This window comes from Spathaspora passalidarum (assembly GCF_000223485.1).
Source record: "Spathaspora passalidarum NRRL Y-27907 unplaced genomic scaffold SPAPAscaffold_7, whole genome shotgun sequence".
NCBI lineage: Eukaryota > Fungi > Ascomycota > Pichiomycetes > Serinales > Debaryomycetaceae > Spathaspora > Spathaspora passalidarum.
Window position 1 is genome coordinate 323,698 of NW_006767431.1, and position 18,150 is coordinate 341,847.

At 37.2% G+C, this 18,150-nt stretch overlaps 5 protein-coding genes across 5 annotated transcripts; 2 read left to right on the forward strand and 3 right to left on the reverse strand. All coding sequences in view use genetic code 12, as the record gives it.

Moving 5' to 3' along the window:
• Window positions 1-65: 65 nt before the first annotated feature.
• MED19 (Med19p) lies at window positions 66-2,107 on the forward strand (the record flags this gene model as incomplete). The annotated part of the gene is made up of 2 exons (XM_007377295.1): window positions 66-201; window positions 254-2,107. 2 exons carry the CDS (start codon window positions 138-140, stop codon window positions 706-708), a joined length of 519 nt encoding a protein of 172 aa, XP_007377357.1.
• FMP27 (Fmp27p) lies at window positions 811-8,523 on the reverse strand (the record flags this gene model as incomplete). Its single annotated transcript, XM_007377296.1, has 1 exon — window positions 811-8,523. One exon carries the CDS (start codon window positions 8,521-8,523, stop codon window positions 811-813), a length of 7,713 nt encoding a protein of 2,570 aa, XP_007377358.1.
• Window positions 8,524-9,790: 1,267 nt separating this feature from the next.
• On the reverse strand, window positions 9,791-13,982 carry PTK2 (protein kinase; the record flags this gene model as incomplete). The annotated part of the gene is made up of 2 exons (XM_007377297.1): window positions 9,791-9,808; window positions 10,280-13,982. The coding sequence occupies one exon, from the start codon at window positions 13,622-13,624 to the stop codon at window positions 10,937-10,939; it is 2,688 nt and encodes an 895-aa protein (XP_007377359.1).
• RPL32 (60S ribosomal protein eL32) lies at window positions 10,155-10,676 on the forward strand (the record flags this gene model as incomplete). Its single annotated transcript, XM_007377298.1, has 2 exons — window positions 10,155-10,182; window positions 10,282-10,676. 2 exons carry the CDS (start codon window positions 10,155-10,157, stop codon window positions 10,674-10,676), a joined length of 423 nt encoding a protein of 140 aa, XP_007377360.1.
• A 1,856-nt stretch (window positions 13,983-15,838) lies between the features above and the next one.
• SUR7 (Sur7p) lies at window positions 15,839-17,339 on the reverse strand (the record flags this gene model as incomplete). Its single annotated transcript, XM_007377299.1, has 2 exons — window positions 15,839-16,479; window positions 16,501-17,339. One exon carries the CDS (start codon window positions 17,337-17,339, stop codon window positions 16,533-16,535), a length of 807 nt encoding a protein of 268 aa, XP_007377361.1.
• Window positions 17,340-18,150: the final 811 nt, after the last annotated feature.

Genomic DNA, 18,150 nt, shown 5'->3' on the forward strand with positions numbered 1-18,150 from the left:
ATTTGTTGCAAACAGGAACGAGACAACCCCAAAGAAAAAAATTTGTGTAGGAAAAAATCGGTTACATTCACAATGTTTCCCTGTGGACTTTTCAAGTATATCGGAAGGTTAGCCAACCACACTTGGTATCGGGAATAATGACGGAAAAACAGATTAACCTAGCGGAGGGAATAGAAAGTTACTATTTAATTGATTCAACACGTATGTACTTAATTCATCTGTCATTTCACAGAGCTGTTACTAACTATCATAGATGTTTATAAACAACCGAAACCTACACCTATAGACAACCTACTCAAGTTGTATGGATTGGAACCAATAGTGAAGTCATTGGCAAGAACAAATCCCGATGGTTCAAAGGGGGTCAAGTTGAGAAAATCTTACAAAAACCATATCCAAGATCTACCGGGGAAACATCAAGTAGCTCCTGCAAAACCAATACCCAGTGGATTGTTAGATCCACTGGCAGCACAAGCGCCGGATATTATAAAAGAGCTAGATCCAGAATTGTTGAGTAAGGCAATGAAGTTTGAAAAAACTCCCATCAATGGAATACCGGGGTTCAATACTGCCGATTTGGCCATTAATGATCAGCAAATGCTAATGAGGGGTGACGACATGTCGGAAAATGACGAATATGGGTCGAAAAAGAGCAAACGTAAAAAGAAGATCCAGAATGGTTCAGATCCAAAAAGGCAGCATATATAGCGGAAAGAGGTTGAGGAAGATGTTTTGTATTATTTGTTGTAATAGTGTCAATTTTAATTAACGATATATGTATTATAAATAAATTGGTCTATCAAAAAAACTCTAACTAGAATGCACACGAGAATCATCAGTTGCATCGGTGTCTGCCAAGTCACGGACGTTTGTAAATTCACGGTACTGTTTGAGCTGCTTCAAATGAGACAAGCTCTTGGTTGGGGTCTTCATACTCAGAAACTTGTTCGAGATAAGTTTACCAACATGGTTAAGTAGCGTCTTTGTGATTTGCTTCTCAAACACCTTAGTTATTTCTAATAATGACATTATTTGATGTTGGATATGAATCTCGGGCATATCAAGATGTAAATCTTGTACGTTGAATAGTCTCTTGTAACCTTTATTCAACTTGAGTGACACTTGCAAGGAAATTGAATTCACCTTTAATGATACAACAGAAAAGTAAGTCTTTGATCTCTCAATCATGGTTTGAATCTGGGTATCTTCAGCTTCATCTTCTTCTGGCATGTTTGTTTTGTTCTTTGAATTACCAGATGACCCCTTGCCTCGTGAACTATCTTCCAGACCTAGTTCAAATTTCACTCCTTTACCATTGCCATTGCCATTGCCGCTTTCCACTTCACAATCCAGCTCATTCTCGATGTTTGTTCGTCTTGAATCATGGGTTATTTCAAGTATAGGACTTTCTTTAGATTGGAAAATGAAATCCATTAATTTTCTACCAGTTTTCTCATCCAATTTGATATTTAACGGCATAGAATTAATTTCAATATTTTCCACAATTTTAATCCCACCAACTGATCTATTCATCGTCCATACAGCATCTATCATATTACCTTGGGTCTTTTCATCAAACTCAAATGGCTGAATGAAATCGGGGTATCGAGCATGTGGAATAAGATTAAACCCTTGCATCATTCCAATTTCAACTCTATTGATGTTTGAGCCACCTTCAAGCTCTTTCCGTTTGTATGTTCCTCTAGCCAAGGCCAAATCCATAATTGGAGTTCTATCATCTTCCAAAATATGTAAAATAATTTCATCAGCTCTAACCAACCAGAATCTCTGCATTGCCTTCAGGGAATCATCACTTAGTAACTCACCAGTTAATAACGTTTTAAACAAGAGATAAATATCACTTGAAATTTCGCCCTTCTCGAGATTAAGCAGCAAATAATTATTCAAGTCTTCATTACTAAGTTCATGTTGACGGAAATTATAATTATGACTAAGCATGTTTAACAACTTGTAATATGTCTGCATTTGAATCAACCTATCACTCAATGAGGCCAAATCTTGAAAATCGATGGAAAACTTCAATTTCTCTAGTTTATGATGGATCACTTTGCTCATTGGTTCACTGTAAAAAAGCAAACTAAGAACAATGACATAAAGGGTGAAATACTGGCTTGATGTAGATGTAATAACCACCGATGGTGCATCAATTCGAAGTTTCTTGGGTGCATCAACGTCTTCATGAGCATCAGCAAAATCTGCCAGTTGTAACTCGGAAAAGTGTGAGGTAGCATCATTGATTTGAGCTAGTTTACCACCCAAGATTTCTGCTTCATGATACAATAACATCACAGAAAGATCTTCGATTAATAGTTCGTTTTGTCCAGCCCATTTACCATTCAAGGTGATTTCTGTTCCTAACCATGGAGGCCAAGCGGACTTTGCACCATAATGCATTTCAGAAATAACCAAATCATCCGAACCAATTATATCCTTTTTGTTCAACACAAACACAGATGCATTTCTAACAACAACCCCATATCTTGTTTCTAGTAATTCTGAAGTAAGTGAATTATCAATGATGGACAAAATCTTACCGTCAATCGAAGGGGCTGAAATTAATACCACAGAATCGGGACAGTCTCCACTTTGTAATTGAATCTGAGGTGAAATGAATTGAATCAAGTAATCCTCAGTGAACTTTTCCGTTATCCGTTTCTTCTTCAATATCTTATCAAAATTATCTAGTCTGAACTGAGAAGTTGATGCTTTGTGTTTGGAAAATTCCGCTGATCTTCTCGATTTGGCAATTCGACTAATAACATCAGATGACACGGATACATCGTCACCTTGTAGGAATTCCTGACTTCTATCTATAATCCTTTCCAAAGTTGCAATAGACTCATGTGATAAAAACTTATACATTGAAGTTCTAAATTGAATGAAGTGAATATACCTCAAGACAAGATTTCGACTCGTGAAATTCCATTTCAATAACATACTGAAAATGGTAAACATATTATGATAATACTCAATATCATCCAACTTTGACGTGATTGATTGTCTCCGTCCAGAACCTTTCCATTCATTCTTCAACTTCTGAATCTCCTTCTCAAGAAACTCTATTCTTTGCTTGAGCTGCTTGGTTGAACTTCCCTTCTTAGTATTTTTCTTTATTTGCTTTTCTAATGCATTTATTCTGGAATTCAAAACTTCAATTTGTGGTTCAAATGGATTAAGTTTACCTAATCTGCAATCGTGAATTTCTTCATCCCCGAAAGGATCAGTCTTGAAATTGTTGTCAGAGTGGGTATCTCTATCATATGTAAATCTATGACAGAATACCAACGGAGCGATTTTCACAGTACGTTCACAATTAGCAAGTGACGGAAGGAACCCTTCTTGGTAATCACGAATGTCAAACCACTTTTTATCGTTGTCAAAAATATCATATTTGGAAGCAGAATCATCATACATGTTCTGTTGTTGTTGTGAATACATGTTTTGAATGAATGACGCCTGAACCACTCTCAAATCAATACCAAACAAGTGTATCTCTCCAATATTGAAGTTCATCTTCATGATACGACTATTCTTAGATAATTCTTCATTATATTCAACTCGAGGTTCTTTCCTCTGATGCAAATCCATCGAGAAAAGATCAACTTTTGCTCTCAACCCCACACATTCAACTTTATCCTCCTTCATATCCATCAATTCATCACGATGTATATGCGAAATAAACAATGACTTTAAATAAAATGAAAACTTATTTGTAACTAAATGTTGGGAAAACTTGACTGACCTTGACGCCTCTTCAAACATAATTCCTTTTCTAATCGGCAACATCATATTTCCAGAAAATAACTTCCACCAACTAAAAAACTGATGAAACACTCCCGGACTTAAATGGACAGTGTTATAACTATGATCGCTACTGGCATTCACAGAATACGACATATGGATAAACTCACTTCGGAATCCTTTATACGAATCATGCTCTGGTTCACAATAATCAGGATTATACAATTCAAGTTTATAATGCGGGATGAACGTATCCGTTCGCATTCCTGATTCATCTCGCCTTTGAAATGAGAATCCTACCCGGTAACTAACTCCACCACTTAGGTTAATCACGGTCTTTCCAATGACTTTCTTGGCGAAGTCGAAATCTACTCGTTTGCCTGTGCTGGGTTCTAAATAGTAGCCGAAGAATGAGCTTATAAGACTTGGTGAATCTGGCAAGTAAATCGAATCCTTGCTTTTTCTTGTCCATGATAATAATGGAGCACCCAAATAATTTGGAATATACCATGCGATGTTTTCAGCATGAATATCAAAGAAACTAGTTGGATCATCCTTCTCATTAATTGTCCATACAACATTCTTTCTAAATGATAAAACAAATCCGGATGCAGTACTGAATAACTGGTAAGGATCCCTTGATCCTTTGAACCCAATTTCCAAACTCTTTCTCGTTTTGATTTTAAACCGCCCATGGAAAATCAACTTTATTTTATCCCAAAAACCCAACTTCTTTGACGGATCAAGTATCGGACTGGAAAACTGATCAAAATTAAGCATAAACTGTTGGATACCAAAGTTATACGACGTACCCCATATAAATCTCGTAGGATAATCTGAATTGAAATGCCAGTTTAAATCCATATATGTCTTGACCTTAGCTATTACTTTCTCTATACTGATAGTATCAAACGGTGACTTGTTTCCCTTGTTTGAGAAAGGAGTCATTTGATAATTTGTAATTTTGAGTTGTTCAGGTGCGGTAGAATATGTCTTTGTGAACACAATATGACCATCCAAGGTCAAACTTGGATTGGATTTGTCTTTGTTTCTAGGAGCATGCCATAATGGTAGTGGATAATCACGTAAATGCATTCGAAGTTCACCTAAACGAAGATCAACAAACATAGGAATTAACAAGGAGTATTTTGTGTCTTTAGGAACCCCCTGCCCCATTTCATATATAAATTTAGGGAGTTTCTTAATATCAAACCTTGGCATGGACAACCTGAGATCAAAGTTATCTAAGTAAAACGACAATAAAGGGGGTTCGTATGAATATGGAATCACATCATCGTTCAAACTGGATTCAAAATCAGCATCCATGCCAAACAAGTATTTCCGATTGTTAAGCACTTCTTGTTTCAACTGGGTTCGGAATACTCTAACTTTCCTAATCCATGACGACGAAACAGTTTTATTTAAATAATCCAATTTGATAAAGTATTCCTCAGAATCAAGTTGCTCTTCTTCAGCTCTAGCTTCAAACAATGAATAGAGTTCTTGTCGCTTGGCCTGTTCCACTTTTCCCAATTGGTAAATCATATTCAATTGCAGTTCAAATGGATCATCTTCCATCATGAATTTTACATGTTTAGACTTGACATTCAACCATGGTAGCCTGAGTGCTTTTTCCAATTTCGGGTGAATCACATTCAGACCTTCTTTTGATCCTCTTTGGTTTAGTATTCTCACTAAATTCTTGGATAACTTCCATAATATAGCAACATTGTCAAAAACTTCGTACATAATAAAATTATGGGGTTGAAGAAATGTAATTGCATAGGTGTTAAGTTCAATCTTCAAATCAGTTAATGATTGAGGGATACCGAAATCTAAACCTAAGGTATCCAAGCAACACAAGCGACACCATTTACCCTTGATGAATGGAGAGTCTGCTAATAATCTTACCAAATCAATTGAAACAGTGACATCTTTGTCAATGACATTTACCATAGTTTGCACAGCTTGTAATTTGATCTTCAAATTATCGGTTAGTCCAAGTACAACATCGACCGACCCTAGTTTTAATTTGTAGGACAAGAGACTCGATAGCGATCTTTCAGGAATCAGGATCTCGGGAGTTAAAGGATTGTTGAATCTGGTCAAATCCATATTCAATTTCAAATGAATCAATTTTAATGGTCGTATCACGTATTCATTCACCAAATAAACAGCACCAATCAACGTGAAAAGTTTATATCTATCATAATTTATACTAACCAGATCAACTTCTGCCTCGACAACCAAGGTATTGTGGTGGTTGGAATCACATACGGCTTTGACAACTTGCTTAGCACAATCAATCACTAATATATTGGAATATTTGGCTCGCCTGGAATCAATATCACTATGAGTGGACACGGAAATGTTTTCCAATTTAGTTCCCACTGACCAATAAACAATATCCCGACCAGCCGAAGTTAATGTATTTAATGATTCAGTAGAACCAGATACCGATGAAGAAGGAGTTGAAAAGTCCGCCTTTTGCAGAGAATTATTCAAGATGTTAATATTACCATGATCCATCTTTAGATTTATTTTTCTTAATTCATGATTGTCACTAAAATCATACATCAACCCGTCTCCTTCGGTCTCCAACAATTCATCCTTTCCAATCAACACTGATCTTGATCCAAGCAGAATGTTCATCCTCGATAAACTTAAATCGATTTCTGTTAGCCAACTGGGCAATGGCTTAAACAATTCATCCTCTATACTTAGATGTCTGAGTTGATTCGCTTTACCTACTTTCTGGCTCAATATTCGCTGTCTGAGTTCATTCAATTGTCTATTCAAGGCAATGTTGATCACACCAATTTCTATATCGGTCTCGGCCATTTTCTTTAAATCAACCGACAAGTAATGAATTCCTTTAAATATGTCAATGTTGGTTAAATCAACTGATAATTCATTCAAATGCATAAACATCTTCACTTTCAAGTTCTTAACCACATCAAACTTCAAATTGAAGTAACTCAAAGTACCAACTTGTTTCCTCATGATTTCGTTATTGAATTCTTCTGCCAATAATCCGGATTTTTCTTGATACTCGACATTAGGAGACAATACTTGACAACTGGCTTCATAGTCTCTAGAAGGCGTAGTGGACATACTGAAATTCAATAATGCATACGAAAATGTTAAAATTTGTATGTTTTGTTTCGGTCCTTCACAATGTCTAAGCACTAATCTTGGTTGTTCAATTACTAATTTTATGTCCAAATGGGGGTAATAATCGTTCAAATATTTCCAAATGATTGCTCGCAAAGGTTCATGTTTACTTGACTCAGTTGAAAATGTAGATGCAGTATCGCCTTCCAAATCTACGTTGGTTATATCGTAGGCATCTTCTAAATCACTAATGTAGTCGTTTGCTCCAACATCTGCTATCAATTGTTTGATTTGCTTTAATCTCATGAATTTTCGAAGGAGGACCAAATTGTAGATCACGGAACTTAGTTGCCTAGTACTTAGGTCTATTATTGGTGTGCTGGCTGAAAAATATACTTCTACAACACAATTCTTGAATCCCTTGGCTTTCACTATTTGATCTAAAATGTTGGTCTTGTAGGTCAATGCATAGTTTGGAATGTTTAAGATTTCATCGTCATCCCTTCCCAAGGATCCATCTGCTAATTTGGTTTGTTGAGAAAAGAATGCCCTAAGCATGTGGACAGAACATGTCAAATGGTACGGTCTATCAACTTTTGGATTGAACAACACTTCAAACCCAGCCGATTCTGTAAATAGTCTGGCAAAATTGAACGAAATAGACTTGGTATGGACCTCAAGTGATGTCTTTGGCGTGTCTGCTTGAAAGTACTCCTTCATATTGATATTATTTTCAAGAGTTGCAAACGGAATATCTGTCACTCGACAGTTTTGCAAATTGACATTGAAATCGGTGACTATGGCATGCACGGTTCTATAAAATACCTCCACTCGTCGTATAGCTCTTCTCTTTTCGTGATCAACTACTTCTGGTGTTCGGGCAGAAACTGACTCGTCATCGTCAATAAAGCTTAAAATTTCGTAATATTTGATGAAATTGAAAACCAGAAGCTTACTTCCGTTTACGTTAATCCTCGTGTTTAATTCTCCGAGCTTACCATCATTGTAATTCACCAGGAATTTAATTTGGAATTTGACCCCACTGATTGAGATTGGGTTGATTACTTCACCAATACTTGTCGTGGTATGAAGAACAACATCATTTATAGTGACTTCATTGTTGATTTTCACCTTGTCGCTATGTCGTTTACTATATCTCGTAAGTAATGTAAATCTCAAGTAGTCAATCGTATATTTATCATTCAGGGACGAATTAAACGTTGAATGCCGTAACTCAATATCAATTGTGGGTAAATGACATATAACTAATCGGGTGATGTATCGGAGTAATCGATTACTGGGGAAGATATTGAGACTGTTGGGAATATCCAACTCTGGTTTGGCGGTGTCTGAACAGTTACCCTTGTTTAGATTGTTTCCTTTGGACAGATGTAATACAACTGCTAGATCATCAATTATAATCATTCTGGTATTGCCCCAAAGTCTAAACCGGAAGGACCGAAGGGTTATGTTGGCCTTCTTTAGTCGTATCGACACGTTGTTGAACAGGAACCCATTGTTTATGCTGATTGATCCTATGTGGAAGCCGGTTATGGTGTAGATCAACTTCCATACTAGGTACCAGCCTAGGAATATTACAAAAAAATAATAGACTATCTGGTCAGAGTGGGGGTAGTCTATGGTCATATTACTGACAGCAAATTCATAAGCGGGTTATCCGTAACTAAAGCGATGGCGGTATATAAAACAAAGGTGAAATCTAGTAGTATTTTTTAACTAGGGAGTAGTATAACCTACTATAAATATGTTTAATGGTAAGTACGAAGTGATTTCTGCTGTTATATTGAACAATAATTCAATTGGTTGTAAAAATGTGGTTACCCTCTGTGGTGTTTTGATGGCAGTATCGGCGGAGATAATTTGGCGGTAGAAAAGAACAAACCAGCCAGCGGGAATAAAGTCGCACAAAAATGGGTGACTCCGCCGGCCCAGAAAGGCTTGCTTCGGTTTTATAGAGTTTACAAGTAGGATTACCAGAGCAATTCCGTGAATCCCGTCGCTTTATCAAACTTAACCGTTATATCCTAGCGGGGTAAGTATCAAGTGGTTGTCAAACGTTGTTAGCAGAATGTGAAACAAATTGCACAAAAGTCAAACGCAAGACTAAAAAAAAAAAAATGTAAATAATAAACTGTCAACAAACCATGTCGGTTACAACTGTTGACGTATGCAGCCGCAACTGTTGCGATTTACCAGGTCAACTAGGTTGCAGCCGTTGGTTGCCATCCGTCGATTTCCCTGCGATTCTCGTAAATATTAACATACAACTGAGTACCATGAGGAAACATCTCGCCCTAATGTTCGAAAACGGGTGCTACTTCTATACGATTTTCTTGTCATGCTAAGCATTTGCAACAACGTTTTTCTAATAATACTCTTGGCTATAATATGTAAGTATAATATAACACGGATACTATAAACTACAATGTGCTCCTGGTATACTATTGACGAGTCTTTGGTTCGCTCATGCAAAAAGATCTCTGCTATTGTTCGTGAACGTTCGTAGAATGATTGTCATCTTTCTAGAATCAGCCCGCCAAGAACTGCGTCTCGCCCTCCCCACAACGGAAATATGTATTGCATGCATCACGTGTATTATGTTAGGGTTATACCCTAATTGTCATTCCTGTACATAATCCGTAGCAACAGAAAAAAGAAACTGTCCATTTCGGCTGTCGCACAGAACTGAACATTTTACACTTTTCTGTCGATTTTGCAGTTTACATGCACCCACCGCCAACTATGTGCGCGCACTCCCAGCAAATCTCACCCATCGTACAGTGCGCAGGCTTTGGCTTCTGCACTCACCAAAATTACTGTGAAAAATTTTTTGTTAGCAGTGAAACTCACTTTTAAAAAAAATTTAGAATTTTACTGTTAGGTCTTTTCTAGTAAACACCAAGATTCAAAAGTATGTTCAAGTGTGATAAAGATATAACAAGATGAAGAGATAGTCGATAGATATGGAACATTAAGAGGATCATCGTTTGAATGACATGGATATCAATAACTGCCGAAGTTCAGATGTCGTCGTCGTCGTCAGCGGACATTTAGTATTCAAGATCAATGAAGCAAGGGATGAGAGTCAACTACAATATCAGCATTAGCAACTGCACTTCAGACGATATAATGCAAGTAAAGGAAAAGATCAAATAGTTTCAGAAACGAAAGTGATGAGATAGTTCTGTACACTATCAGAGCATCAAGAAGTTTCCTAGCAATGGTCTCTCATTGATCAACAACCAGCACCATACATAATGCTCAAAAATCATCCTACTTTGCAAAGTCGCCTTCAAAGAGAACGATTATCCAAACTACCAATAATCTTGTTTTTTTTCTTTTTTATTGATTTGTAAAACCATTTTACTAACATAGTTTTTCTAGTGGCTGCTTCTTTACCACACCCAAAGATTGTCAAGAAATACACCAAGAAGTTCAAGAGACACCACTCTGACAGATACCACAGAGTTGCTGAAAACTGGAGAAAGCAAAAGGGTATTGACTCTTGTGTCAGAAGAAGATTCAGAGGTACCATTCCTCAACCAAACATTGGTTACGGTTCTAACACCAAGACCAAGCACATGACCCCATCTGGTCACAAGGTCTTCTTAGTCAAGAACGTCAAGGACTTAGATGTCTTGTTATTGCACACTAAGACTTATGCTGCTGAAATTGCCCACAACATTTCTGCTAAGAACAGAGTTGAAATTGTTGCCAAGGCTAAGAAGATTGGTGTCAAGGTTACTAATCCAAAGGGTAGAGTTTCTTTACAAGCTTAAATTTAACGTTGAATAATTTATAAAACAACTATCACATTTTAATATTTATATAAATTGTTTTCTATTTCATTCAATCTGGGTTCATAGCTTTACACATAATCAAAAAAAATAAATGTACATTTACGTCTAAATCTTGACACTAGTATTACATAACGGGTGTTGTATAAATCTGATACTCTATCTATGTAAACGTATCATTTATCAAATAAATACAAACCCTATAAACAAAAGCAATAACTAAAGAAGAAAAAAAAATCGTATCACCTTCTCCGAACAGCACCACTGATTTCAGCGCCACTAACACCAGTATGGTTATGCTTCTTTATCTTATAACCAAGATCGCATGTACCGTCTTTATCTAATTGCAAGTCGGGGATACTCTTTAACAACTTGGGCTTCAACTCTGCAAGGGAGCGTGCATCTGCTTTTTCACTATCGGAAAGTTCCTTCTCTTGACTACTAGATTGCTCCACTTGAAGTTGCTTCATTTCCTTCTCTTGACTTGAAATATTTTCAGTCATGGAAGTATCCTTGCGAAGAGATGTCTGTAAATCTGACTGCAAAGTAGAATCATACTGAAGTGATATATCATGATCAAATGAAGTATCATACTGAAGTGACGATGAAGAATGGTCCCGTTTGATCTTGGTGTCATTTCTAGGCAATGGTAAGGGGAAGATAGACTCTTGTTCTCCAATACCGCTGCTTTCAGACTCCTGCAGTGGGCGTTCTTTTATCTTCTCTTCCTTGATTGCTTCTTCGGCTTCTTCCTCAGCTTGTACATTTTCCGGTATCTTGGTCATCTCTTGAACTAAAGGTACATGCTCGTCTTCAGTCTCAGTTACAGCTGGCAAATTGTCACCAGTGGATTCCAAGTTTTCTTCGATTGGAGAGGGGGGTGTAACCGGCATAGGTGTAACTGTCGAACCAGTGTTCTCACTTTTACCAACATCCAACATAGACTTGACTCGACGAACACCCCCGTTTATATCTGGTGTTGATCCAGGAGTAAAATCAGAAGCATGTGATGGTGTTTGTGGTGACATAGGAGTAGCAGCGTTGGATCCGCGTTGTGTAACCTTAATTTCATTGATTTTCTTGGTGACATCGCCAAGATCTAACATACTTCTAAGTGATGAATTAGCAGGCAATTCTCCGGTAGCAATAACACTCTCTTCTTCCAAACGGGGGTTTCTATTGAATGTAGCCCTACGTGATGGTGCTGCAGATCCAGCAACCGAGCCAGCGGATGAGTAAGGAAAGTTGGATTGTCCTGATCCAGGCATGTTTTCTCCGGTTCCTGGTAAAACAAAGGGATTGACTTCTTGGTCTGGATGTTCATAAATACACATCTCCAAAGATTGGAACCAAGGATCATTAAACAACATATCGAGGTTGTATCTTGATTCGGGAGATGGATCGCACAACTTCCAAGCTACTCTTGAAGCACCAGTACTTTCGAATTTAGCCGCCAATTTGAATTCACTTCCAGGACCTTTAGTATACCCGACATTATTTCTAAATGCTTGATGATCAGAACAAAATCGCTTGTGGCTAAACTTATAATCACGGAATGCATGATCATTAGGACTAGCATGTTGGAAAGGAACCCCGCAGTAAACTAAGCAGAAAAGCATCATTCCTAATCCCCAATGATCCATTTTGAATGGATCATAAGCGAAATTTTTGACCTCGGTATGAGATTTTTCCTTTAAAAGCATAACTTCCGGTGGGGAGTAAGGGGGAGAACCAACATAAGAACAGGATAATTTAGCAGGTGATGTTAAGTCACCGGGGATTTCATGACCATATTCACTAACCCCAAAATCACACAATTTAGCCAATCCATTGGCATCAAGCAAAACATTTTCTGGTTTGATATCACGATGAACAATATCATTATCATGAAGAAACTTGATCCCATATGCAATTTGCTTAAATAAACAGAATTTTTCATTCAAGGGAGCCCGTTTCCAACCTGGTTTAACAATCAACGAAAACAAATCACCCCCGCCACAGAATTCCAAAACCATACCCCAACCTCTAGTCAAGTTGGTCTGACTGTGGATTCTGACAATAGCAGTGGTGTCAACCACATGTCTGGATATGGCTGCCTTTTTATGAATCACGTATTCCTTCAGAACACGCTTGTAGAATTCTTCGTCGGTTTCTTTGGATAATAATGTGAATTTCTTTAACGCAAACACAATCTTTTTATTATGGACAGAATTGATAATGCGCACATCGGAGGAACCACCTGCACCCAACTTTTTCGTACCTACATCAATTTCATAGTCTTCGAGCAAGTTTACACTAGCTTGTTTCAAATCTTCTGGCAAGTAGTCATTGGGATCAGCTACTGGGTTGGCGACAACACGCTCGCCATCAGCAACCCCAGAAAGGTAAAAACTGGTGTTTTTTGGCCCTTCTTGGGAAGGATTCTTATTTAACCCATAAGGATTATAAACAATCTTTTCAGCTGAGGTTGGAGTGGCGATATTGTTGTGGTTGGAGGGCAAGCGACTGCTTCTAAGTTGTTGCTGGTGAGCATTCTTGGTGTTCAATTGCTGTAAATGAGCAAACGTTTCTGCCTTGGTAAGTTTCTTTGGCTGGTGGAAAGGAGGATGGCCTTGGCCTGCATGTTGCTGTTGTACTGGCGATGATGATTCCGAATGGGTCGGTATCTTTTCTGAATTGCTTCGTAATCTCCCCGGGTTAGTGTTATGGCGTCTAATTGCAAATGCAGAAGGAACACGACTTGGTGGTTTCAACTCAGGATGGTCATTTTCTGCTTCCTTAGTGTGGTGAAACAATTTGGAAAGTCCCACTGTGGATGAACTGTTTGAAGATGGGGTGTCATCGGGGGACTTTTCCCTTTTGAAAATGTTCTTGATGTGACGATGATGGTGGTGGGTGTTTGTTTGCAGTGATGACCTGGTCAATGGCATTGTAACTTGTGTGTGTATATGCTATATGATCTATCTAAAGTGTTTGGTTGTAAAATGGTGATAAAAAAAAACTAGCGAACAAAGTTCAATAGGTTGCTATAATCTATAAGTCTAACTGGATGACCTTTGTAGTGCGGTATTTTAACTTTTTTTGGTTCAACTTGGTATGATTAAGTTAAAATAGCTCGTGGAGTAAAACTAAGGAATGTTTTTCTGAAATTTATAAAGAATTCTGGAATTTTATCTGATCTATGATAAAGAATGATGATCCCCTTTTCTAGTAGCGGGATGGGGGTGGGAAAACGGGTGGGTGGAATCTCAATAGATTAAGTATGCGAAACCTAATTGAAAAAAAAAAATAATAATAATACAAATAAAAATAAAAATAAAATACAAAAATAATAACGGACTGCGTGGGAAGTGTGTGGATAAAAGAAAAAGCAAAAGCAAAAAATAACTCTAAATTCCACTTTCTTTTCAATAGAAGAAAGTGTATTATTTTACGGTGGTAAACTAATATTTCTTTGCATACTTGCAGTTGATAACGATAATCACCCAATGTCTAAAAAAAAGTGGGCGTTTTTTTGTATCATGTATTAATTTCGATTTGGTTGGCTCATGATGCTCTAACACCGAAGTTGTCTCTCTTTTTTTTTTGTTTTTCTCCTGCTCGTAATTCGTTTTAAATTACCCTTGATCGAAAGAAAACGTCATGGTTTTTTCTTATTTTATTTTTTTTTCAGTTTTAGTAGGAAGAATTCTGTTTGGTCAGTCATTGAAATGATAGTGTAAGGTTTTATTTTTATTGGATCGGATAAATAGTGATATTTTTTACAGTGCCATCCTGGTTGACCCATACAGATATTTGCAATTGCAAATAAAAATAAACATAAAAAAGAAATTGCTTGACTCGAATAAATCCGAGAATGTTAGATCAACGTTTCTTGTCTAACATTTGTTTAGTATTTCTATTAAGTAGGATAGTTACCGCGATACCTCTAGATCTTACACGAGGTATAAACACCGAGTACTCTTTACAACTCCTAAATTTTGCATCATGCTTAAATGCAACTATTATCCCAATTTAGGGGTTATTTCCGTAGTTTCCAATATTACATAATTTACCACTGCAAACCCTAGAAGCAAATACAAAGAAGGTCTAGTACAAAGTGCGGAGATCATAAATGGCGCCAGATACATATAGTTAGAAAATAAAACCTAAAATCAATTGGAGTTGTCTGGGCTATGTATCTCGCTAACCACGCAAGACTTCTTTTGTGGCTCTTTACAACAATACCCAGGAAAAATTTACAATGACCGTTTCAGGTCCAGAAAAAGCTTGGGTACACCTTTTTGAATGTTCTTGAGTTTCTAATTATGCCTTTAAACCGTACCAAACTACATCCTGTCAGGATTTCCTTGGGCGCGATTGACGCATGAATACCTAACCTTGGCATTCATTAGGTGTATGTATTTGAATACTACCAATCACCATCTAATTTAACACCTCAAACATTTTGTTTTACAATTGTCACCCCATATAGAAGCTATGCAAAATGTTTTGTGGATATTTTTAACGCATGGTGGGTTATTTTTTTCGAGGGTACTTTTCCATTGCATTACCCAATGAGGGCTCAATACCCGTTCCATCTGGGGTCATACCTTCTAACAAGAAGTCATTTGTTTATATAAATGTAAAAATAAACATTATTCGGAAAATCCTAACCTGTCACAAACACTTGAAAGGTTGGAGTTTAACTGAGTCAAACAATTATTCACTTCGATCCCATTCCACCTAATTGTCAAATTTCAGGTCTATCCTGCTCGTTTCCCAGATAGGAAAAGGCGTTCCACTAGAAAAATAATGGACTAATCTTTAGTGTCCTTTATAAATTACATGAATGATACTGGTTCTATAACCCGTGGAAGATTGCTGTTCGAATCGTGGGGAAGCCATCAGTTGATTCGGGTTTCTTTTTTTTTACTGTGGTGACGTCATGAGTTTCTCGGCTATTTTGGGTTTCTTTTTTTTTTTCTCGACTTGCCAGTTTTAAAACCTTAAATTCACTCGGGAACGTTTTTCCGGTAACTAGATGCTGTTTCTATTTTTATACTTGTGCTAAATAAATCACAGGAATGTCCTTTTTGCAACCGGATATGCAGCGATCCGAAGAGGTGCAGTATGTTACTTTAGCTCATGCTAATCTTGCTATTACGAATAATAGCCTAATTCTATTTTCTTCTTGGACTTCGTAAGTTTGCTTAGTTTGCTTCCCCGAGAAAGCCTTTGTTTACTTTATTTACATTGCGGCGATGACGAGAAGAGGCTCTAAACTTGAAATTAGACCGTTAGTAGTTGGTAGCTCTGCGAGTACACTTCTGTCAGGCAGAGACATCTTGTCTAGAGAGAACCTCGGTTGAGCTGTGTCAATGGATACCCCTCTGTTTACTCCAGTTAGCTCCATTACCTTCCGTACCCCCTTTTTTTAAGGAGCACACACATATGCAAACAAATCCAAATTATTTTTTTTTTTTTGGCTGTCAACTACTGGCCCTTGCAACTAAAAGGGGGGGCGCCTCATCAAGCTAGCTACATAAGCAGGTGTACATACATGCTAATAATTAATTGTTCCAGTGGGGAAAATTACACAATTACATACATAGATTAACTGTTAATACACATTTATATAAAATAAAATAAAATAAAATAAACAAAATAGAAAAGAGATGGGGTGTTTGATATGATGGATGGGTATTGACATTAATTTGAAAGCTTCTCTTGTATGAATGGATAACGAAACTAAAAAGGTCAAAACGTAAACGAAGTTCGAAATTTCTTTTGCTGTTGTTCTTTTTTTAAAAAAAAAAACAAAATAAAACACATTGGGAAGAGCTTTACAAGGTATGACTATACAGATTCTTCATCAGAAACCTTTTGGTTTCTCTTGATCTTAAAGAATCTGATACCACCAGTGTGATCTTCAGTATCCTTTGGTTCATCTGGTGGGGCAGCTCTGGTAAAAGAAGAGTCGTCAGCAATTGGAGCTTGTGCGGCTTCTCGTTCATGGACTCTGTCTATGTGTTTTCTGTATGATTGAGCGATGTTAGCTGCAAAGGTCAAGAACCAACAGATAACTAAACAAGCAAATGCAGCCCAAGTAACACCCAACAAGGTAGCATTGACATTGGAAGTTCTGCCTCCGTTTCTAAAGGCATTTCTAGCTAAGACAACAACGGCAGTTTGCATAGAGGCGAAACCAGCCATGAAGAAAACACCAAAAGTGATCAAGAAAATGACAACTCTGTCAATCAATTCAAAACAGTAAGCCAAGAATTCAACAATCACGGCTAAACCAGTGAACGCAAGAGCAATAATGGCAAATGCAAACGCAAATCTACTCAAATAAAAGTAGGTGTTTCTGTTGTCAATGAAATCGGTTGGAATGTTTTCAGTGGTACCAAAGTTATCGGTTGGGGAAATTGGGAAGGCAGGGCCTAAGATACAGTTGGTGAAGTTGCTCTTGTCACAAACCCCCCAAAAGGTCCACACACTGGTGTCTGCTGGAGCATTTTGTATACCGGCAACATCAGCTCGTAACCAGTAAAAGTTTCTTAATGAGCTGTTGTTGGTGGTTCCGGAGATTACGGTTAACACCAATAATAATGTAGCACCAACTAAAAAGAATTGGTTTAAAAATGTGTGAATAACTCTCATTGAATATTCAGACTATTTATATTGACGTAGTAGTTGTAATAATTGTAAATGCAATTCAAGTATGCAATATGATAATACTAATTAAGATATTAACAACCAGAAGTAAACCAGAAAGAAGTCCAAAAGAAGAATTGAAATTGAAATTAACAAAAAGGGGGATGGATGAGACTTTTTAAACTATGTTCCTTTGTTTATTTTTTTTTTCTGTCTGTCTGGCAAAAAAGAACAAACAAAAACTTGAAATTTCTTCGATCATCCAATTTTAGGCGGGCTTTTATTTTTACAACTTTAATATTGCTACTTGCGACATGGATTTTTTTAATCCTCCAATTGAAACGGCTGTGTTTAGAGATGAATTCGTGCACGGTTGCTCTCTTTTGGGACATGCCGTGAACTCCGTATGTCACTCTCATAACCTATAAAAGAGAAACATCTGTAACTATATTTCTTGGGTTACGTTTTTTTATTGCCAATTACTTAACCAAATTTGGACAGCCTGGTCATTTTGGTCATCCATCATGAAATTGGCAGTCAAGACTAAAAAAAACAGTAACAATCTTTCGCAATTGAAACTTGTCATGCGTAATAAAGTACTATAATCTAGTCCATGTGCAAATTATACTCGGGCTGTATTGTACTTGATGTCATCTTTGTTAATCTGTTTGTGGTCATTCCTGCAGGCAGACTTGCCTATTTAGGACAAAGTGACAACAAATTCAATTCGGGCATGATTACTTTTGTTTTCGGCACAGCCGCATTGAATTAGGAGGAAAAAAAAATTTTTTTGGTTGGTAGGGCAATTCTGTTCAGG